The sequence below is a fragment of the Lissotriton helveticus genome, chromosome 3_1, assembly GCF_964261635.1.
Source record: "Lissotriton helveticus chromosome 3_1, aLisHel1.1, whole genome shotgun sequence".
NCBI lineage: Eukaryota > Metazoa > Chordata > Amphibia > Caudata > Salamandridae > Lissotriton > Lissotriton helveticus.
The window spans coordinates 216,787,379-216,811,831 of NC_136061.1; the positions used below are offsets into that span (position 1 = coordinate 216,787,379).

The window sequence follows — 24,453 nt, forward strand, 5'->3', positions numbered from 1 at the left end:
TTATTGCTTCAATGCACATTCATTACATTACCACTGACGTAACAAACAAATCTTTTAGCATTTTACACTCAGCATATGGGAATTACCCCTCATAGCGATTATGTGCAGCAATTCTTTTCCCTTTTTTAGGTCTCGCGCCTAACGTTGCAGTGCGCAGCACTGCCCGCGCAGCGAGAGACTTCATTTAGGGAGTTTCAAAACTAACCTAGGAATCGCACACGCTCGTGAGTGGGCTTTTTGTTTTGGCCCACACTATTGGCCTTTGCGTGCGTCTTTTTAACAAAGACAGCACGCAATTGGCCAAAGGCGGGCGCATTGCTCTCCCACTGGCCTATTGGTGTCGGTTACCCGCACGGCCGCCATGTGTTTTAAATTATCGTGCCCAGACATGGGAGCGATAATTGAAACCAGATGTCTAGCTGTGGCGCGCGCGCACCACTCGCAGGCTTGTTCTTTTTTAGATCCATTTCACAGGGAAGCAACTAAATGAAAGAAGGAAAGAGGTTGTGAACAGTTTCTTCAAGTCACGGTTTTCAGTAATTAATTTCGTAGGCACTCTTTGTTCCCTTCAGCACTTGTGCAGGTAGTGGGAACAGTTCTTTATTGATTATTTGTTGAGATGTAAACCTGTGGATGATTGAATCGCAGTGCACCGGGGTACGTAGCCCTTCTCAAGTACTGTGAGTACGAGTGACACGATGACTCGGACACGATGAGTACCGTGAGGGACTTGTCCCTGACTCATTGAGTACTGGTAATAGAAAGTACAGTGAGTACCAGTCAACCAGTAGCTTCCTGCTCTGAATGTAGTGAGAATCAGCAGTGCCCTGGCCCCGAACTCTGACCTCCATGCTGCAGCGTCAGGGTGATTTCATGCAGCAAACTACCCCAAAACTGCGAGGTACTGCCCCTCTCGTGCACTGTGAGTTCCAAGAACATACTGGTGCCGACACAGTGAGTATCAGCAGTACACTGACCGTAGACTCTTGAGTACTGCGCTGCACAGTCATTACATGCAGGGAATTGTTCCAAAAGAGGGACTGCTGCCCTTCTTGTGGACAGTGAGTTCCAGAAGTGCCTGCCCCTGACCACTGACTCTGAGCACCATGCAGCACAAGCACAGTCATTACATGCAAAGAACTGCCCCCAGACAGCGAGTGCTGCCCTTCGCACGCACCCTGAGTGCAGGCAGCACACTGCCCCTGCCACAGTAAGAGGCAGGCAGGCGGTGTCATTTTCTACGTGCATGAGTACCTGGGCCAGCCTTAGTGCTCACTCTATTTCACAAGTTCAATAAGAATACTGCTCCCTACACAGTTCGTACCAGCAGTACACTGACTTCAGGCTCTGAGTACTACGCTACACAATGATTAAATGTACATTCGTCACAAAAACCCTTCTCGTGCACAGTAAGTTCCAAAAAAGCGATCTTCCGAGCCCAGTGAGTACCAGCGGTACACCGACCACACCACGCTGCACACACGCAGTACACTGACCATAGACTCTTGAGTACTGCGCTGCACAGTTATTACATGCAAGGAATTGTTCCAAAAGAGGGACTGCTGCCCTTCTTGTGGACAGTGAATTCCAGCAGTGCCTGCCCCTGACCACTGACTCTGAGCCGCATGCAGCACAAGCACAGTCATTACATGCAAAGAACTGCCCCCAGACAGCGAGTGCTGCCCTTTGCACGCACCCTGAGTGCAGGCAGCACACTGCCCCTGCCACAGTGAGAGGCAGGCAGGCGGTCTCATTTTCTACGTGCATAAGTACCTGGCGCACCCCTTTGTGCTCACTGTATTTCGTAAGTTCAATAAGAATACTGCCCCGTACACAGTGTGTACCAGCAGTACACTGACTTCAGGCTCTGAGTACTACGCTACACAATAATTAAATGTACATTCATCACAAAAACCCTTCTCGTGCACAGTAAGTTCCAAAAAAACGATCTTCTGAGCCCAGTGAGTACCAGCGGTACACAGAACACCACGCTGCACACACACAGTCATTTTGTGCAGAGAACTGTGTCAGAACACAAGTACTGCCATTCACACACAATACTTCTCCGTACACAGTGAGTACCAGCAGTACACTGACAACAGACTTGGGTTCCACGCGGCACAGTCGTCACTGCCCTTCTTGTGCACAGTGAGTTCCAGAGCCATACTGTCCCAGACACGGTGAATACCAGCAGCGAACTCTCCCATACTCCGCGTGTCACCCAGCACAGGCACGGTGCTCTCTTGCAGCAACTCCTCAAGCATAGCAAGTACAAGACAGCCATGCCACAGGGCAGTGAGTCAAAGCAACTGCTCCAGATAGCTTGTGTGCGCAGCACCGTACACCAGGCACAGCAATACATGGTGCCAAGCGCAGTGAGCAGCGCCAGAACCCACACAGACTCGGGGTTTGGCTGTGAGCTGACACAGTGACTACCAGCACTGTCCCAGGCAGGCACAGCGGCGGTACCAACAGCGCAGGCGCAATGAGGATTAAACCACCCTGCTGCAGAAGTCGCCTAGATTCGCAACATTTAGACTCCTGCCTGCCAGTGCTTACCTGCAGCAATCTTCCCACAGGGAACGCCAATTGAAAACCGTCAATATAGTGAATACTGCAGTGACGGGCCTCACTCCAACCTAGATGTGCCAAGAAGCAGCCGCCCCTGGCTCTGAGACACTGGAGTAGGGTAAGGTGATGTTATACTCCGAGGATGGAAGGAGTGCAGGCTATCGAGCTAAGTTAAAGTTTTGTGATACAGGATAAGTGCACACAAAGTGCCGCGTATGAGGGTCACTGCACGTGTGTTGAAGGGTTGATGTGGTCCGACTGTGTAAGGTGTATCTTTAACAACGTGCTTTTTTGGAGTGGGTGTATTTTTCAAATTGTATTTTCTTAGTCTGCAAGTTATTGTTTATCTGTGTTAACCGCTGTTTATTATGTTTCTATATTTTGTGTGTTTGTTTTTATATGGGTACGGTTTGTTGTGCTAAATGTGCCCATGCCCATGAGCATCAAGTTATCTACTTAGAAATGTTTGTTAACTTCATTAAGTAGTGAATTTGTAATCTTAGCTTGAACAGATGTGGGAGCCGAATCCCATTATTTTACTACACCCCAAATTTACCTTCGGCGACTTGGCTCCGGCACCCTAGTTACATAGTCTGAAACGGAGAATTACTCAACTTCTAATAAGCAGTAAAAATCATGAAGTCTGGACTATCAGGTTTGCAAAGAATACTGACAGCATCTCTAGATAAAACCAGCATTTGCAATGCAATAGGTCTCGCATTTAAGCACGTTTAAGCTATTGGCATTGTAAATGACAATGTCTTTTATTTATGTTTTAAAAACGAAAACAAAAATAAAAGGCATTGTTATTTGCACTGTCAATAGCTCAAACTTGCGTAAATGCGAGACCTACTGCATTGCAAATGCTTGTTTATAATAGAAAGGGAACTAATGTAACTGCATAAACCAAGAAAACTGTGGCGGCAGTGGTGGTCGTAGCTCATCTTTCAAGGAGCAAAGTGGGTAATCTGGGACTTAGTTAACATTATTCCTTAATGGCAATCAGGCAGGTGCGTGGCAGAGGTCTGCTACTCTATTCCCCATTGTAATCTGTGGCTGTGGGTGGAAGGGTTCAGGGGTTCTCATCTGTTACCTGAGTGAGTGTAATGTCTGTGACGCTGCGTGCCAGAGGCAAGATCCCCCCAGTTATCATCATGACTCTGATGTGTGCATTCTCTCAAGCATATATCTCCATTCTTCCAGGCCTCGCTCCGCATTTTTATCTGTGCGTAAGCCCATGGCCAACCGGAGTCCCTGTGTTACTCGCTGCCAGTATGGTTGCAATCTGGCTCATGTCCAGGTCATGTGTATGAACGTGGCTGGGTCTGAACCACAGCATGGGCATTCTGGAGAGCGGCTGGTATTAAATCGTGCCAGTCTTTGTGGTGTTAAGTAAGCGCAGTGTAAGTAATAAAACTGGGTTAACTTAAACCTTGCGTTACTGGTATTCAACCAGTTCGCAGACTTGGTTGAATACGCTCTTCCATTCACCATCTGTGAAAAGGGAGGGTAGATCCAGCTCCCACTGGTCTTTGATTGTGGAGATTGCTACTGTGCTGTCTTTTTTCAGGGCTTTATATATACGCGAGGGAAATACTCTGGTGGACCCCAGATCTAGTAGTAGTCTTAATGAGTGCAACTCTTGTTGATCATCTGGGTAGGCGGGCCAGATCTCACGGACGGTGCGTACTATTTTGGCGTACTGTAAAAAATGTCCTCTAAGCACCTGGTACCATTGCCCTGCCTCTTCAAGAGTCAGGAAGGTCCCATTCATGAATAAGTCTCCTGCTGTCCTGCACCCCCCTTCTTTCATCAGTTTTAATTAATTCCTATCAGTATCCAATTTTGTCTTCACAAAGTAAACTGTATACCAGTCCAGACATGTGCAGCCAAGGATATTTTACAGGCTGAATTAAACTAAATTCACAGTGAGGTGACTGAAATATTTTTTAACCCTTCGCCATTATTTAAGATCATTACTTGACTACAGTGGACAATAACATATTGGGAATGGTGATAACATTATACACACACTGTTACAGGGCTACATCCATGTTAGCGCTCTCCGGAGCCAATAGGAGTGTTTATATTAAGAGACAGTCTAATAGTAATTTTTTGATATTCTATGGTGACAAGTGTGTTTATTTCGATGTAATTATTTTCCAATAAAATATTTAACCTTTGGCTATTGTAACCCCTTGCAAACTGCCCTGAATGCCAATTTATGTCGCTACTTTAATGCCTAAGAGTATCTATTTGTCCTGAAAAAGATTCCCAGGAGAACTGTTCAACAAGCAGAATCAGGGTAGACGCTCCTATTTTGACAATTTTGCGAACAAAGGTTTTATTAAAAAGGGCACTTTTTGCAAAACACAAAATTGGAGGTAAGGCAATTGTTTGTCAGAACACAATTCTACGTTTAAGTGACCATGTATAAATGCATTGGATTTTTTTAAAAATAGATGTAATACTTTCTTTCCACCGGTAGTGGTGTAAATAGGCATTTGCTTGAAATATCTAAAGATATGTTGTGTAGTTGAAGATAAGGTGGTTGTTTAAAAAAACATGCACTTATGTGTGTGGCATGCACGAAAAATTACAGCCTTTATTTAAACTCATGATCAGGACTTTTATTAAAACGTGTGTTTTATAGACCATGTAGTGAAGATGAAAAAAGGTAGTCACTTTGGAGACATGAAGCATGCAGACATTTTAGGTCCAAGAGGATGCATTTAAGACTTATCGATTTAAATATAACGGTGCATATATGTAATCACCCCACCAGGATCAAGCTGGTGTCCCTGCTCAACCTCCACTTGCTTCCACAACTTACTCCCGTCACACTGTCCTTCACATTCCATACGGATTGAGCAGCATTCTTACCCCTTTCTCTTTAGACAAGTAATAAGATCACAAAAATGACATGTGAAGTGTAAGAAATTAATGGCCCTTCATGCAGGGAGAAAAGGGCAGGTATGTTTCACCATTTATTTTCCAGAAATAAACCACTACTGTGGCAGATTGTTTCTACAAAAATAAAACACAATGTTGGTGTGAACTGATAAAACCTTGGTGGTCCAATAATAATCAGCATTAGTGGTGATAAAACCAACACAGATCTTTCTGAAACTGGTGCGGCTCTAAATATGGTGAGCAGTCTTCCGCCATGAGAGTGGAGTCTAGAGCCTACACTGAAAAGGCAGCCAGATGCAAAACTGTAAAAGACCCTACTTGTCTAGGATCTTGGGTAGGACTTGGGGGAGATAAGACTTTTTCGTTAGCCATCAAAGCCACATGATGATTGCCAGCTCTCGGAAATCTGGCACTGCACAGTCCAAAGCCCATCTATAAGCTCTAAGGAGTTTTAAGAGTACGATAATCTCCAAAAAGAAAGCAATGTCCCACTTTATTTGACAACCACATTGACTCTAAACAGCAAAAAGCATTGTACACCTGGAATAGTTCATCTAAACATTTGATTTGCTGTTCTTCTAGTAAAACATGCAGCATGATTCATTGTAATGTAACAGTAAACAATCTATGAAGGTTTCAAAATGAATTTCACACTTGCATATTCCCTGCACATTTTCAATGTAAAAATACAGAACTTTAAAAAGGAAATGAGGAGGAATGGTTGCTCTCTCACACCCTGCATAACTCAGTTTAATCAAAGATATGAATCCACCTACTCCTGCATAATTAGCAAGGTTATTGTGCTGTCCCAGGGAAAACAGAGGGAAACTAGTACTAAAGACTTAAAGTTGAGATGAAAGCCCTCTGCAACTGTTGGTAAAGCTGTGCACCTGCCCTCAAGTGAGACTGACAACTTACCTGCCTGCATAAGGAGCTGGAGTGTCACAGCCACGAGAAAGTGACTAGATCCACTGAATACATGCAAGGCCCAGCTGAACGGGAGGACTTGAAGGACATAATAGTGCACTGCCTGTCCAGGAGCCACATGATTCCCCAAACTTGCTGCCCATGAATCAACACCATTCTTTAGGTCAGCTATATCACCTTCACTATCAAAACAGACATTTCAATCGCCCCCGTCTCTCTCCATACCAATTATACTTACCTCTACATTCATTTTTGGGGATTTTGGGAAATTCCAACTTCGACCACAGGTATAAGGTTTCATCTAATCAGGTGGAGGAAGTGCCCTTGACTTTGGAACCCCGAGAATCAAGTGCACACTATTAAAACCGATTCCAGAGATGATATGGGTTGAATCTCCAGTGAAGTCCCTATTCTCCAGGCAGTAGCCAACTGACTACTGTACTGTCTAGTGCTTTTTGTGGGAGCTCCTGACCTATGGGCAGAGTTGGTACAGGGAAATCTCTACAACGATTGATGATTCTTGACAGAAGCTTCCTGTTTCCATAAATGACTGAAGGGACAATGGGGGTAATATGGCTCCATTCGCCAGCAACTGCGCATTTGCAGCCCACAGGCTACTGAACGTTTGCAATCCAGAGAGGGATCGTGCTCCAGTAAAGGACGAATCACCAGTGACCAGACACCATGCCATCCCTGTACACAACTGGGAACAGTCTTTGGAAGCATCTACAACTCTTTTCGGATGGTGGGCTTTTTGGACATCTGTCGGATGTGAACAGTGTGGGTTATTGAACATAATCCTTCAGTAACCAAAAAACAGAGGTAACATTAGAACCTTCAAATCCAAATGGGAAAAAACCTAACCCCCAATTGCTTCATAAAGAGTCTAGGCAGAACTAAACAGTCCACCTGTACAATAAGTACAATGATATCTAAAGACTACCACCAAGTGCTGAGGAACTACAAACACATTTGTTATTGATATTCTGAACCATAAATTCCAGGAATAAGCCATTACTGATAAACCTCACTGCATGCTACAGAGTCAAGTACTAAAAGGGAGTACCTGGTCATCCAATTTAGGTGCAATATTATGGGACCAGGAAACTAGTAATAAATGACTTCAACTCAAACGGCTAGTGATGAGTAATCACTTATTGGCTTGGAATCCCAAGAGAAGATCGCACAATAATCAACATAATACCACGAATTGGTATAGTACTAATGTTCAAAGGCTAATATCAATTACACTCATTTCAAACTCTCACTGTTTGCCTGAAATGTCAAATGGTAAACTATGCACTGTGTTGTATGTACTTTATTCGATAAAAATTATCATAAAAGCATATAGATCCCAAATTTATAAATTTAAAACAGATCATTGTACCATACAACTTAATAGATAAATTCATCATTTTTTTTTTCGTTATAAATATATTTGCTATAAAAACATTACAATTGATAATGATAAAAACAATATATAAAAAAATCGGACCTGAACACTCCCTGACTCATGCTTTTCGCTAGGAGCTTAGAACGTATTAGCCATGCACAACCCAAATATTTTGCTACACCACAGACCAAGGTGAGGGAGGAGGTGTCAGATTTTAAAATGCGTAGCGCCACCTGATAGTTCTTAGAACCCAGCTTTTTGCAAATGGGTTTGAGTCATTTGGTTCTTGCAGACCTGTATGCTGGGCATGCAAATAGGAAATGGGCGGTAGATTCAATGGGGGCTACACTGCCGGGACAAGAAGCAGCTGATGGATTATGCCGCTTCCAGGCTGCTATCATTTCTCCTAGCGGAAGAGTCCCAATTCTCAACTTCATATAGAGCACCCTGTCCCTTGGAAATTGGATGAAATCAAGAAAAAGATTCAAGTTTCCGGGCAGGTTTGTGTTCCAAGAACCGCTCAGTGAGAGTCCCCAGATTAGGAGTACGCGCCTCCTCTGCCTGTATCCATTTCCAATATGCACTTTTTAAATCTTGTTTTGGTGGCGGCGTCTGATTTGCCCATGCCTCGCCATACCCTATATCAGATACAAGCTGCCTAAGATTAAAAATCCATTTGATCCTGTTGCCTGTATCTGCTGCTATTAGTTCGCTTAGGCCAGCAGCATAATTGGCCAGCTCGGGGTCCTTCTTATACGTGCCCAAAATAGTAGGGGGCGGAGGCGTGCAATGTCCCTGATAGAGCGTTTTCCCATATCCTGATATAGGGGCTTCAATGGAGTAGAGGTTGGGAGAGAAACCAAACCTCTAAAAAACGTATTTTCCGATCTTATAAGATCGGTGGTATTCTCGAAGCCCCATAATTCGGAGCCATAGAGGGCCGAGGGAAGTGCTTTGCCATCATAAACCTTAAGGGCCGGGGCTACTGGCCTACTTACAGAGAGTTGTTGTTCTCTTAAGATTGCCCCGGACACCCGTTTGTGGTTAAGGAGCATCTTGGCCATATGGGAACTCCACTTCATAGAATTGGTGACCCGAATCCCCAAATAGTCAAAAGACTCGACTATATCAAGCGGAGTGTCATTGAGCATAATACCATTTCTAAAGCGCTTCGACGGGGATAGTGTCATCAGCTTAGTTTTGCTGGTGTTAATTGACAACCCCCGTGAAAGGCAAAACAGGCTAAACCTGTCTAAAAGTTTTTGCAGGCCACTCGGACTTTTGGATATCAGGAGGGTGTCGTCGGCGAATAGGAGGGTAGGAGATTTCTCTCCGGCCAGGGTGGGAGCATCGGCTGGGTCCTCTCTTAGATGGTCTACCACCCCATTCACAAAGAGAGAAAACAAGGTCAGGGCCAATACGCAACTATCCTAAGACAATTTATAACAACACTATGCATTAATGGATGCAAAATTATGAACTGAAGAAAATCAAAAGTAGTTACAAATAAGGTTATAGCCTCTTTGTACCTTTATGATGCCAATCTGCTTGAAGAAATCACCCACTTCCTCAGGTGTAACATCTTCTGCGAGACCTTGCACAAATATGGTATTGTTATCAGTGTTGTCCTGATCACCACCTAGGAGCAAGCACATATTTAATAGCTATTATTCAAAGACGAAGCAAGAGAATCCCAAATATCTCATGCAGCATTTTAGAAGAAATGTTCTTCAATGGACTTAGACCGAATGATAGCCATTTCAAAGTCCAGAAAATTGACCATGTCAAAGCCTTAAGCACATATTTGACAGAGCGTTGTAACTTGATTTAAGACATCTTACGTTTTCAAATTTTTTATTGACACCAGAAGACAAAACAAGAGGAGGGTCATTTTTCACATTTACAATAACAAGCACACCATTAATAATATCAATACAACATAGTTTTAACTAGATCAGAAGTAAGCATTTAATCATAAAACAGCAATACACATCAGTATAGGAAAATACATTTGTAGCCATTGCTTTCTTTTAGGCCTTAACATTCTTTACCCCCCCAAAAAAATATACTGAATTTGAGTTCAGAAAAAAGTTCCCCTAATTTTGTCCAATTTCGTCATTGATCGAACTCCTCTTATTTTAGCTGATGAGGACTCCATGATGTAAATTTCATTAACCAGTGACCACCATTCCATAATATGTGGTGGCTTTGAAGATATCCATGCCCTAGCTATAATCAATCTAGCACATGAAAGTAAAATGATGAGTAAATCTTTATGTGGGCAGTTTAACGATTGTATACCCAGTAGTAACGTCGTTACTGATAGGGATGAAAAGACCACTTGTTTTTTATTTAAAATATTTTGAAATCCAGACCAGAACTCAGATAATAATGGGCATAGGAAAAGCATGTGTTCAAGGTCTGCTGCTACCAAACCGCATTTAGGACACTTAGTACAGTCAATTGTTGAGTTATTTTGGGACCATTTTAAAATTCTTTGCGGGGTGTAGTATAGGAGACATATTGTTTTGTATAATTGAAGCCTTAGGCTGGAGGATGGTACAACATTGTTAATACTGCAAAGCGACTTAGAAATATTATGAGCAGTTATATTAACGCCCAGTCTTGTAGTCCATTTCACAGCAAGTTTTGGACAATGATCAACTTTATAATAGTTAAGGCACTTGTAACCTTCACTAATTAGAGATTTTGTCTTTTCCGTACACAGACAAGACCATATATCAGAGTCAGATACTTCTCTCAAGTTCATTTTACGTACAAAAAAATCACAAATTTGCATGTTTTTAAACCGCATATGTTCGGGCAGTTTATAAAGAAGTTTAAGTGTCTCAAAATCTAAAAAACCTGGCGTACCGTAGAAATCCCCTAAAGTATTTATACCAAGATTAGCCCATGCACTCCCAGCTCCATCGCTAAGAATTCCTGGTAGTCCCGGATTGTCCGACAGCGACAACTTGGAATGAATAAAAGAAGTTCTACCAATGATCAAGATTGAATTCCATATTCTTACCACCTCCCTAGCCGTCTTGAACTTGACCCTTTTAAAGTAATTCGGGTCATTTACTCTTGCTAGAAATTGATTAGAGTCCATACCTAACATAAATTGATGAAAATAGAATTGATTGTTAGAATTAAGGAGACTACGGAGGCGTCCAAAGAAAGTAGCAAAAAAATATATTCTGAAATCTGGAAAATTAAGCCCACCTTTATTAAATGGGAGCTTGAGTAAAGAAATCGATATTCGAGCTTTTTTATACCCCCCAAAAAAAACTACTAAAGAGCCCATCTAATTAAAAAAAATATATATATTAACACGTAAAGGAATTGACCTAAATAAATAAAGAAATTTCGGCAAAATCTTCATCTTAATAAGGTTAATCCAACCGAGAAGATTAAGAGGGATCTTATGCCATTTTTTTGAAAGGACTGACAATTGCTTCAATAAGACATCATAATTAAGTGCATTTATTTCCCCTATTTTAGATAAGATTTTCACACCTAAATATGTAGCATTCTGACAGATACCTTGAACAGGGACCTGAGGTTTGTAATTCATTATAACCTGAGTTTTGTTCAAATTTAGTTTATAGCCAGAGATGGCTCCAAAATTATTTGCTTCCTCCGTAATGGCTGACATGGCTTCTACCACATCTGTTGAATATATAGCTAAATCATCAGCATATGCTGTAATTTTAAGGATGTTCGGGCAAAATTTGCAAGGGGCAATGCGAATTTGCGTCTGGAGAGCGTTTTTAAATGGCTCCATAGAAAGCGCAAACAATAAAGGTGAAAGGGGACATCCTTGACGTGTGCCCCTTGACATTAAAAAATTAGGAGATAACGATTTAAGACATCTCAATGAGATTAGTGTTGTAAAGTAAGAGATGGTGACACTTTCCAAGTAAGAAGTTTTATTCCCCTAGCAAAGTAAAGAGGAGCAAGCAACGCCAGCAGATCTCACTGTCGCCTCATTCAATAGTCCCCCAGCATTTTTATCATCACTTGGAATCCTACGATGGAATACAACAGGATTACACACACCTCCTATTTCCGACAACCCAAAAGAACATTGTACACCATTTAGAAGACGATCTAGGAATAATAAATTACCCAATACATGCACAGATATTACAAAGTACCAATGCAGTACATGTTCCGAATATATTTCTTACACAAAAAAATTAAAGAACGAATGAAGTAGTTCACATAATTACATAATCTAGGAACCATACCGATGTTTCCTTGTTTCTTCCATCTCAAAGCCACATCAATGGAGTCAGCCCTTGAACCAGAATCAAGCTTACCATCAAGTATGTTTTCTCCTTCTGGCTAACGTTTTCCACTACCACACCGAATTAAGGAAGGAATACACTCCCCCCAACTCTATCGAAGGATTCAGATCAAATACGCAAACCCAACTCTTCACACTAATCTTACTACCTGAAACACCCTGTCTCTTCGTTTCTAATATCAAAAACAAATTCCTGATTATACTTGTTAATGGTCTCACGCACTTTGTCAAGAATTAAATCATGATTTTTTGTGATATCCTTGCTCTACTAAATGTATTTTTAAACCACTACTGGGCCAACCATGTGTTGGATTTACAGCCTTTCACAACTCAAATGGCGAAAATCCAGTAACAGAATTGGGAGTAGTACCATAGGAAAGTTAAGTAGCCATTAATGCTTTACAGTAATCTGAACTCCCACTAACTGCTAGTTGCAGACATTCTTTAATAACCTGATTGAGACATTCCAATTGGATATTTGATTCAGAATGACACAGCTATCCTTTTATGTGTTACAGCTCATCTCTCCAAATACGCTCTGAACTTAGCACTGGAAAACTGTGGTCCATTGTCTGAAACCACAAATTCGGGAAATACATCTTCTAGAAAACCAATTAACACCAAATCAAAAGTCACACTTTCCGCTTGCCTCATCTCTGGCCATATGGAGTAATATTCCATGAGAACAATGGCACACACCTCCATTTTAGTTGGCGTACAGAAGGGACCCAAGATGTCCAAACCTAACTTCTGACAAGCCCATTCAAGAAAAGAAAGTGCAATGCATGGTTTGGTTGATGTATAACTTTTGCTGCAAAGTAGTCTCTCAAAAACCAGATAGTCACCTAATTTATACCTGGCAATAAAAAATATTCACAAATAGACCATTTTATAGCAGACATGTCCAAATGTCCATTATGCCTCTTTAGTATAACAAACTGTGCCTACGCACATGAGGAGAAAGTTGCATTATCCCCACCTCATCAGTACACCATCCACCCAGGTTAGTTCCCCATAAATTGTTGCAGATTATCTAACAACCCATCTGTAAATACTTCTGGACATCGCCAAAAACATGATTTTAACATGAAACATTCAATTCGTTCACCATGTCAGACATTTTAAAAACCAATTTACTCTCCTGTTCACTCCCTGATATGGATTCACCTGGCAAAGACAATCATGACATACAATGCAACAAACAGAAAATTCAGTAATCTGGCAGTCAACCTGCCTGTCATCAATATCCCACATCCTTGAGAAAGTATATTCATCAGTGGCTTGTAATCATTTCTAAAAATACATTTTGTTCCCAATAAAAACATACAGCAGTGCTCAACTGCCCGTCTATACAATTCCCATTTCTAACACCAAATAATCCTTTTGGGAGTCCCTTAATGCTCTAGAATGGCACGCAACCACCCATGTATTTTACTCATCAGCTTGTAAACCTGCCACAAGTCTGCAACTACAAGCATCTATTGACACAATTCACCCAGTTTTGGGTTTAATATCCTATCTGGTGATACTGTTACCTACATATTCAACCTCAGAAGCTCTGAAACGACATTTCTTGAATGATAGTGAAACCCTTCTAAGTCAAGGCTTGGAGAACCATCCTCAACTGTAAATTATGCACCTGAATATCCTTCCCAAAGGCTAAATATTCAAATGGTACTACTATAAGTTTTTTGACGTGGAATGTCAGAGGGTTAAATGATCTGCGCAAAATCCGAAAAATTGTTCTTTATTTGTAGAGACATATGATGTTGTGTTATACTTAGCTTAGGTGACTTCCCTGCTACTCAGCTGGTGTGGCTCTTGGAATGCCTGATGACATAATAGAATCCTGGGTGCCTGGCTTGTGTGGAGTGGCAGTTGATGGCAGGCAGGCTGAGTGGCAGGGAGGCTGCTCCTGGTGGGGTATTTGTTATTATCTTAACTTATTTACTTGAAACTGAACTTGGAACTAAGCTTCATTAAAACCAGCGTGTGATATATACCTGGCTCTAGCACTTCGTTATGTACAACATGTTGCTATATTGCAAGAGACACATTTATCGCCTTATTCAAGGTTGCTTACAAAGTCAGTTGAGAGGCTCCTTTGTTGTGGCTGGATTTATATCACATGCACAAAGGTTCTGATTTGAGCTTGTCGTGGAGTAAGCATACAAATCCAAGAGGTATGTGTGGACCCTGGTGGGAGGTATGCTGTGGTACCCTGTCAAAGGAATAATCTTTATGTATTTTTAGTGGGAGTTTATGGTCCTAACTATGATGATCCCCAATGTTATCCTTCTATCACCAGCAAACTCGCAACTAATGTAAATATACCGCAGTTGTGGGAGGTGGGGGGTGGACTAGAACTGTGTATTGTCACCTGAATTAGATAGGTCTTGGCCACAGGGGCGGCTGCTTTCTTAGTGCTTCGGGGCGACGTCCTTCCCATTTCTTCATCATTGTACTAATCATTGTATTGCTCTCCTTAATATTACAAAGTAGACTTGTAGATTAGGATAATAATGTATTTATTAAAGTTACATGAAGCAACCCCTAGGCATGTCTACATCTGTATCAACTGCCTTCATCCTCCGAGCAGCTCCTAAGAACATTCTTAGATGGCATGGCAACCATCACTAGGTAACATTCACAACATTGATGCTGGGATACAACACATCTCCCCTTCTTAAATTTAACAAATGATTTATGTTGAAAATTACACTTGTATTTCACAAATAACATTTAACTAATGAATACATGAAATATAGATAGTACACAATGTAACATATTGTACATGAATATATGAAATATAGATAGTAAACAATGTAACATATTGTACACCAATCTATGCATATATGTGCACTGAATAAGCTACTAACATTCGTAATCATCTTGCCACTTTGGACGTTTCTTAATGTGTGGCACTCTGTTCATTGCAGGTACTTTTCCATTTCCCCCACTTGATGTTGTGCCATCTGGTTTTCCTATCAAAATAGGTATCCCTGCAGAATTGCACAATGTGACACTACGAACATTCCAATTATTTCCAACCGGCAAAGCAAGACGATTATTTAAACAACAAGCCTTCTTTCAAATCGCAGATGCTTCTTTTCTTAAATACACACGATGGCAGCCGCTGGTGCCTTCACTGTACTCCCATTCAGAAATCTGCCGCTGGTGCTGTCAAGGCACACTGATCACACACTTGTCACTAACCTCAAATCCACTTCTTTGTATCAGGTTTTCTGGTGATTTCCAAGAACTCCAAGCACTACATACAAAGGGCTTCTGGATTTGAATATTCCTTGCGCCAGGGGTTGTCCAACTCAAAATAACCAGTAGTTATAATTGTCATCTTCTTCTCCATCCCATCCTCATCGCCATTATTACAAAGTAGACTTGTAGATTAGGATAATAATGTATTTATTAAAGTTACATGGAGCAACCCCTAGGCATGTCTACATCTGCATCAACTGCCTTCATCCTCTGAGCAGCTCCTAAGAACATTCTAGGACGGCATGGCAACCATCACTAGATAACATTCACAACATGGATGCTGGGATACAACACTTAACACTAATTTTTAAAGGAGCACTTTTAAAATTAGTATTAAAAATGGCAATACACAGGAGAACTTCCACCGGACCAACGCACAGCTACCATTGTAGCTATACTGAAACCAGGGGAACCGGCGGAACAGTGTACATCATATCGGCCCATCTCCCTCATGAATGCCGAGGCCAAAATACTCGCCAAATTGTTAGCGCTGCGTCTCTCGCCATATTTATTTAAACTCATACATAGAGATCAGTCAGGCTTTATGCCCGGCAGAAGCACAGCACTCAATTTAAGAAGATTACATGGGGTGATGGAGCGTGCGGAATACCTCCAAGAACCGGCAGTGATACTCTAGCTAGACGCGCATATGGCGTTTGACATGGTCCATTGGCCATTCCTATTTGCGGTGCTGCACCATTTGGGGTTTGGCCCGCGGTTTTGTGCCTGGATCCGCCTATTATATACGAAGCCCATGGCACATGTCACAGCTAATGGCCATATATCGACATATTTCCCCTTAGCCAGGGGCACGCGTCAAGGCTGCCCGCTGTCACCACTATTATTTGCCTTCGTTTTGGAGCCGCTGGCAGAGTGGATAAAATGGGAACCGACTATTCATGGCCTTAAGTGGACAAATGATTGGGAGGATAGGATCTCCCTGTATGCAGACGATATCCTGCTGTATTTCACCTCCCCAAGGCGTTCTATAATCACCCTTTTGGATGTCTGCACGGCCTACGGGCGGGCGTCCGGTTACTCTATTAATTGGTCTAAATCCACCATGTACATACTCCATGGCCCACTGCTGCGCTACCGGACGGCTGTCCATTACAGACTGCAAAAAGCACGTTTAAATACTTAGGGGTTTACATCACAGCTAGCTCTGCAGAATTCTACACACAAAATTTGCAACCCCCACTCGAACGTCTCAAAAGGGACATACGACACTGGGAATCACTGCCACTAACCCTGCTGGGCAAGGCAGCACTTTTTAAAATGGTGGCTCTGCCCCGCTTTCTATATATTTTGGAAAATACGCCGTACCCCGTACACACCACCTACTTTAAATCGGTTGCGACGCAGGTGTCTGTTCTGTTATGAGGTCCTAAACCCGCGCGTATAGCACAGGCCAAGTTGATAAGAGGCTGGTATGATGGTGGCATAGCGCTCCCGGACATATGCCTTTATTACTGGGCGGCACAATTAAAAGTAATCAAACAATGGTTACATCTTCCGCAATCTGAACCGGCTCTAAAAGCAGACAGAGAACAGTTGGGACTGTCTGGTATACTGGCCCCCCTTTACGACAAAAAACTATCTCTCACAAAGTTTGGGCCATTGCGACACACACTCACAATATGGCATACAGCGCAGCCAAGGTTGGGGTGGCTTGGGGTATTGGCACAGCTTACTCCATTGTGGGACACAAATAGGTTAGGGAAGCTTAGGCACACCAAGGGCTTCGACCGTTGGGATGCTTTAGGCATATCTACGATTGGGGATATGTGGCAGAGAGGGGAGGTACTCCCCTATGAGACCCTAAAAAAGAAATATGATTTAGCCCCATCGGAACAGTTTAGATATATACAGATACGACACGCATTAATGACAGCACTGACACCTGACTCGTAAGTCCCAGAGGCGTCCCCACTAGAGGACAGGGTATTGACAGACAGCATGCCATCAAAAGCGACTTCCTAATTTACCGTAAGCTGGTGAATAATTTAACCGACCCAACAGGACCATTAAGGGAGAAGTGGTCTCATGACTGTGGAGAAATTCATGCTGGCACAACGTGAAATAACCTGGCATTGGAAGTCCAAGGAAGGCCCGTCAGTGAGGAGATGGAGGAATGAGCTTTTGAAGTGGGCAGGCTGCGAGAGCGTGATCAGGATGCGTCAGGCAACTAGGTCTGGCAATGAAAAATGTCTGGAGATAGCGAGGTCCTGGGAGTTAGTAGTACAAGCGTTGCGAGACTACATGACTGACGATGTGGAAGAAGAATAGAGGTAGGATGGAATTCCATGTGGATCGAATGTTTAAGTGTGGATCCTGATGGGTGGTGTGCATCAGTGCTGGAAGGTTTGTGTGTGCCCGCATTAGCAGCAGTTGTGGGGGCGGGGGGAATGTTTGAGGGGTGGGTGGTTCAGCACCGCGTAGCAATTTATTAGACCTAGCAGGCCCGGGGTAGAGATGGACAGGACCTGCTGGGAGCGTGCGAGCTTGCAGCCTGGGGCTTGACGGTGCAGGGAGGGAACTGGGTGTTGTGGGGTAAAAGCGGATGATACACGACGTTACCGACCTGTCGCCCGGACAGGGCATACACTGGGGCGTCTACCGGGGAAGGGAAATTTGAAGTGCCGCCCAGCCTCCGGGATGTGGGCTAACTGGCTGTGTACTGTATTCCTGCCATGTTACCGATGGGGATGCCACAAGTGTGTTGGTTGGTCTATTGCGTGATTTTGTTTACACTTCTGCAATAAAAATATATTAAAAAAAAAAAAAAATGACAGAGTGGCAAGAGGCGCTGGCATCCCCAAAGGAAGTAGGCATCCCCTCGCGTCTCCGTTTAGTACAATTGCGAATACTACATCGCTCCTACTACACTAGAAGCACTTTACATAAGATAGGACGGATATCTCATCCATACTGCTTGAGGAGTTTTGGTGAGGAAGGGACCTTTTACCATACCATATGGGACTGCCACAGAATAGCTGACTACTGGACACAGGTAATGAGAACTATGTCTCAATCAGAGGGCGTTTCCCTACTGCCGGAACCCAGGCGTTGCCCTTTAAATATATGGGAACCCAATGATCTTACGCGCTCGGGACAAGGTTGGATGACATTGGGTATGATGATGGCTAAGAGAAACAAAGCACAGAGATGGGGTGGAACGGAGAGGCCTACATTGGCGGCTTGGAAGAATGATATGAGGCCATGATTTCAGAGAGGGCGGTGTTTCGCTGTAGGGGCTGTCCCAAAAAAGGGAATAACATTTTGGGGGCATGGAATGCATATGGAGGAAACATCTGCGAACCTCCTTCAGATAATGACGACACTAGTTCAGATTCGGATTAGGCCCCTAGGAACAATGCATGAAGTGAGAACTCTGACCTCAACTGTTGGAATAAGGTATATAAAATACCTGACACTGTTTCTGCTGAAAGGATATTGTGCAAAATTTACGGTGTATACTTAATGAAAGTTGTGATGTATTATTTTCAAATGTGAATAAAAATATATATTTTTTTTAAATGGCAATACAATGTCAGTTCCTGGCTGGTTGCTGCTCTATGACCTTTGCTTTAGCGAGGGCCAGGCAGCCACAAACTATTTACAAGCTTGGCTTCGTGTACTTAATTTTAGCGAGCTAAGGGCTTACGTGCAACCAGCCCGGGCCTGCTGTTTTAAGGGTCTTCAGGGACCTCGCCTTGATAACGCACAAGAGTGTCACTTTTTTACGGCACCCCTGGGCGCTTTGAGCTTAAGCCTTGCACAGCTCAGGTGCCGGCAGTATGCCAATCATGCTGCTTCTGTGACGTTAACTGCCTCACTGCGCATGATCGAGATCTGTTGGAGCGTATTTTTTAAACTACTGAAGCGACTGCATCTGCAAATAGTTTACAGCTTTCCGCCTTGTCCAATACCCTCAAATATGATTTCTTGGACTCTGTTGCACAACTCCTTAATTCAGAAACTAACCTCCTTGGCAACTTCAGTTCTTGATTATGCCAGCTGTTCCCTATTTCAGAGTCTTCGTTCATCACGTTGAATGTCTAGGTCTGAAGCAGACCAGCTAAAAGCAAGTCTGAAGTATTATTACCTGACACGGTCTGAACACCAAGCCCTAAGAACGCGCTGTGGTTATAGGTAAGCTGTTTTGCTCCCCCAACAGTTCTCCTGGCAGCGCTCATGGATAGTTTGCTCCAAGAAAAGCACATCCATTCCTGCCTACAGGTTCCTGTTTGATGACAGATTCTGGCAGGTAGTTGGTGGCAGGGATGTGAGCCGTAACTTAAGAGGTCTGAGGCAAGTGCGCTGTAGGCTGTACCACAATCGTAAAGCACAGGTACTGCTCAAGGTGATGATCCCTTCCCCCCCAAAGGTCTGAATATGTCAGTAATTGTTGAAGGATGTTAAGAGGTGCATGTTTTAACTGGCAGAGTAGTGTTGAAAGGGGCGCTGACTTCCAATCATAAAATATAGTATTTCGTCAACATCCTGAAGCAGTGTAACAATGTAATGCAGTGAAATGCTTCTGCATGTTAATTAAATACTGTATTTATTTAACATGCAAAAACATTTAATTTAAGTGCATTAGAGTGACATTTATTAGAAGGGATCGCTTCTAAACATGTCATTTTTGCTCTGAACCACACTTTCAGGATGACATGCCAGTGAAGAACGAGAGAGATGATTTATCATTTTCACCTTATATGTGGCCCCGGTTGCGATCAGAGATGGGACAACATTGTGGTTTATTAGAAACTGCTAAAACAGTTTTAGTACAGCTAGAAGTATTTCTTTTAATTTCAAATAGCTCTATCAATCACATCTTCACCGCTCAATCCTGAGCAACTGGTGTATTACTCTGTGCCTCTTCATTTTTTATGATCACATTTGATTTGATGTGATGATAAAGGGGGACAGTGAAATAAGGTAATTGCCTAGGATTACACAATCAATCAATCATATCATATGTAAAGCACAATAATCACCCGTGAGGGTCTCAAGGTGCTGGGGTGGGGAATGCAGCTACTGCTCGAAAAGCCAGGTCTTGAGGAGTTTTCTGAAGGTCAGCAGGTCTTGGGTCTGCCATAGGTGGATAGGGAGGGTGTGCCAGGTCTTGGCGGCGAGGTGGGAGAACGATCTGCCGCCTGAGGTTGCTCTTCAGAAGCGGGGGACTGTAGCGAGGGCGAGGTCGGCAGAGCGGAGCTGGCGGGTGGGGGTGTAGAAGCTGAGTCGTCTGTTGAGGTACGTTGATCCGGTATTGTGGAGTGCCTTGTGTGCGTGGGTGAGGAGCTTGAAGGTTATCCACTTGTTGACCGGGAGCCAGTGCAGGTCTCTCAGGTGGGGTGTGATGTGGCTGCGGCGAGGGATGTCGAGGAACAGGCGTGCAGAGGCGTTCTGGATGCGTTGGAGCCGTCTCCGGAGTTTGGCTGAGGCTCCTGCATGGAGGGCGTTTCCATAGTCCAACCTGCTGCTGACAAGGGCCTGGGTGACTGTTCTTCTCGTTTCAGTGGGGATCCACTTGTAGATCCTACGGAGCATGCGGAGGGTGTTGAAACAGGAGGAGGCGACGGCGTTGACCTGTTTAGTCATGGAAAGGGTGGAGTCGAGGATGACCCCTAGGTTGCGTGCGTGGTTGGTGGGTGTTGGAGCGGTACCCAGTGCGGTCGGCCACCAGGAGTCGTCCCAGGCCGAAGGGTTGGATCCGAGGATGAGGACCTCCGCCTTGTCCGAGTTCAGCTTCAGTCGGCTGTTCCCCATCCATTCAGCAACGGCCTTCATTCCTTCGTGAAGGTTGGTTTTGGCGGTGTGGGGGTCCTTGGTGAGGGAGAGTATCTGCTGGGTGTCATCGGCATAGGAGAGGATGTTGAGGTCGTGCCGACGGGCGACGTGGGCGAGCGGTGCCATGTAGATGTTAAACAGGGTTGGTCTGAGGGATGAGCCCTGGGGTACGCCGCAGATGATCTCGGTGGATTCGGAGTGGAAGGGGGGAAGGCGGACGCTCTGTGTTCTGCCGGAGAGGAAGGAGGTGGTCCAGTCTAGGGCCTTCTCTTGGATTCTAGCGTTGTGGAGGCGTGTTCGTAGTGTGTGGTGACAGACTGTGTCGAAGGCGGCTGACAGGTCCAGGAGGATGAGGGCAGCCGTTTCTCCATTGTCCAGCAGGGACTTGATGTCATCAGTAGCGGCGATGAGGGCAGTCTCGGTGCTGTGGTTGCTGCGGAACCCAGACTGGGAAGGGTCCAGGATGTTGTTCTCCTCGAGGTAGCGGGTGAGTTGTTCGTTGATGGTCTTCTCGATGACCTTTGCGGGGAACGGGAGCAGGGAGATGGGCCGGAGGTTCTTGAGGTCCTTGGGGTCCGCCTTGGGTTTCTTGAGTAAGGCGTTGATCTCGGTGTGCTTCCAGCTCTCCAGAAAGGTTGCTGTCTCGAAGGAGGTGTTGATGACTTTCCGGAGATGGGGTGCGATGGATGTGCTGGCTTTGTTGAAGATGTGGTGTGGGCATGGATCTGACGGAGATCCGAAGTGGATGGTGTTCATGATCTTGATGGTGTCATCGTCGTTGATGTTGGTCCAGTAGAGCAAGCGGTTGGTGCGGATGGTGGTCGTGGGGGCGGAGGTCTCAGTGGTTGTCGGGGCGGTCGTGGCGTTGAAACTGTTGTGGATGTCTGTGATCTTGCGGTGGAAGAAGGTGGCCAGCGATTCGCACAGGTCTTGCGAGGGTGGGACGTCGTCGGTGTTGGAGCTGGGGTTGGAGATTTCCTTCACGATGTTGAAGAGCTCTTTGCTGTTGTGCGCGTTGTTGTCTAGGCGGTCTCTGAAGGAGGCCCTTTTGGCGGATCTGATGAGGTGATGGTGTCTGCGGGTGGCATTCTTGTGGGCGGCGTGGCTGTCCGGTGTTCGTTCAGGGAGCCAGATCTTCTCCAGCTTTCGGCAGGTTTGCTTGGAGGCCCGGAGGTCTTCAGTGAACCATCTGGCTTTCTTGTTGGTATGATTGTTGGAGGGTTTCTTGATCGGGGCGAGGGTGTTGGCGCAGTCGTTGATCCACTGTCTGAGGTTGCGGGTGTCGGGGTTGGTATGGTCGGCGGGTAGGCTCTGGGCGAGGGTGGTGGTTAGCTGGTCTTCGGTGACTTTGCTCTAGCAACTTTCAAATGTCACCAGCCACCACGGGTCTTGGGGACACCTCAGGCGGCCCTCTGCTGCAGCAAAGGCAATCACTGCGCTTGCAGACACTGGTGGACTGATCGATGTCAGGCAATATTTATTCCCTAATGTAGGGAATACACTCATTACTCCTCGATGCACATACCCGCATAGGTTACTGGCTCATTTCAAAGAGCCTACTTCCATATACACATGAGTGCATACATCTGCCGCGCACATTCTCTGATCATACTGCTGTTAGGCTGACTCTCACTCTCGAGGGTATGCAACCTAGGTCCCTTGCATGGCGATTTCCACAATATTCCCTGTTAGAGGCAGTGTTCCGCGAGGAACTGGCGCAAGCAATAGACTAATACGTCCACATTAATATTGGAAGTGTTCCACAAATGGTCACCATCTGGGAGGCGTTCAAGGTTTATATATGTTGGGTGACATTCTCAAAACATGCAGAGGTTCTCTGGTTCATACGGGACTGAATGCTAAAACTTGAAAAAGAACTAGCAGCGCATGAGCCAGATTTACAAAAAACATCTGGGCCCGAGAGATTGGCACTAATTAGAGGTAAAATTGATGAATACAATGAATTGGCTCAATCAGAAGTAGTTCTACTTGGGAAATATGCCACCACCAGAGTATATGGGGATGGGGAGAGACTCAGCGCTACGCTAGCAGCTCTCACTCGGCCAGCTATGGGCGACAGTGAAGTGTTGACTGTTCAAGATAATGATGGTGCACAGGTGTGGAATGCCCCACAAATAGTGTAGCGCTTTCGAGCATATTATGCTGAACTTTATACCTCCAAGAACTTAATGCAGATGAATCAGCCAAAGAATACCTGGCACACACAGCCATGAAATGGCTGACTGATTCCTAAGGGAATGGCTGATGGCGCCTCTTTGCCTCACTGAAATTATGGCAGCGTGGCAAGGATGAAGCAGGTTCATGCCCACACCTCCAACAGCATTCCTCTTCCCGCAGCTTCATTTTGTAAAGACTAATCGGGGTTCTATATTAACGGTGTAGAAATTTGAAAGGCACAAGTCCAAGTTTATAATTGGGGGATAATTCTGTCAATTGTTTGCAACAGTAACTCCATTGCTCATCCCACAAGGGAGGATCTAATTCCATGTTCCAAAGCTGAAGGATTTGGGTTGTATGATGGGGGTCTGTTCCTGCATGGCAGTATATACTAACTTCTTAGGGGAAGCCTTGGCCAAAACGGATTCCAATGCGTTCAGCGTCGGAGGGGCCTCTGGGAATCCCTCCCACATCGCGCGGCAAGCGGCCTTTAATTTATGATAGGCGAACTGCTCAGCGAAGGTCGTTTCCCGATCTTCCGTGTCTGCAGGTAGTGATCTAAATTTGCCCTCTGGATATAAATCTGCAAAGGTTAGCAGCTGTGTTCCCCCTATTTTTATCACCTTCCCTCCCTGCTCCAGACATGGTAGTATGGGGTTATCTCGCAATGGCACAGAGGGCGCGTATAACAGTGGGACATTAGCTCGCCTCTGGAGTTCCCTCCAGACCCACCGCAACAGGTCAGCAGTATCAATATCTTGCCTGGGCCGAGGTCCTTTTTTGTAGAGGGCCACTTTCAATGGCGTGGGTGCAACCGCATCCATCTCCACCGCAACATGCGGCTGATACGGTGTGGGATGAATCCAGAAGTGTAGAAATTGTGCCTGTGCACATAATGCATATAACGGCATGTCCAGAGCCCCAAGACCCCCCTGTCTAAGTGGAAGCGTCAGAAGATCCCAGGAGGCCCTGGCCTGCCCGCCAGCCCATACCAATGACAACATCTGTGTTCGCAGGGCTTTATAAAAATGCTGTGTAAGGGGGACTGGTAAATTAGTAAACAAATACAGGAATTTAGGTAATACCA

General features: G+C 44.6%; 1 protein-coding gene across 4 annotated transcripts in view; it reads right to left on the bottom strand.

Moving 5' to 3' along the window:
• The window catches only part of TAF15 (TATA-box binding protein associated factor 15), a 589,620-nt gene that overhangs the window by 219,608 nt on the left and 345,559 nt on the right, over positions 1 to 24,453 (bottom strand). For all 4 annotated transcript variants that reach the window (XM_078679623.1, XM_078679625.1, XM_078679622.1 and 1 more), the window contains one exon: positions 9,334 to 9,443. In XM_078679623.1, the coding sequence (XP_078535749.1) occupies positions 9,334 to 9,443 (110 nt within the window). The remainder of the gene's footprint in view (positions 1 to 9,333; positions 9,444 to 24,453) is intronic.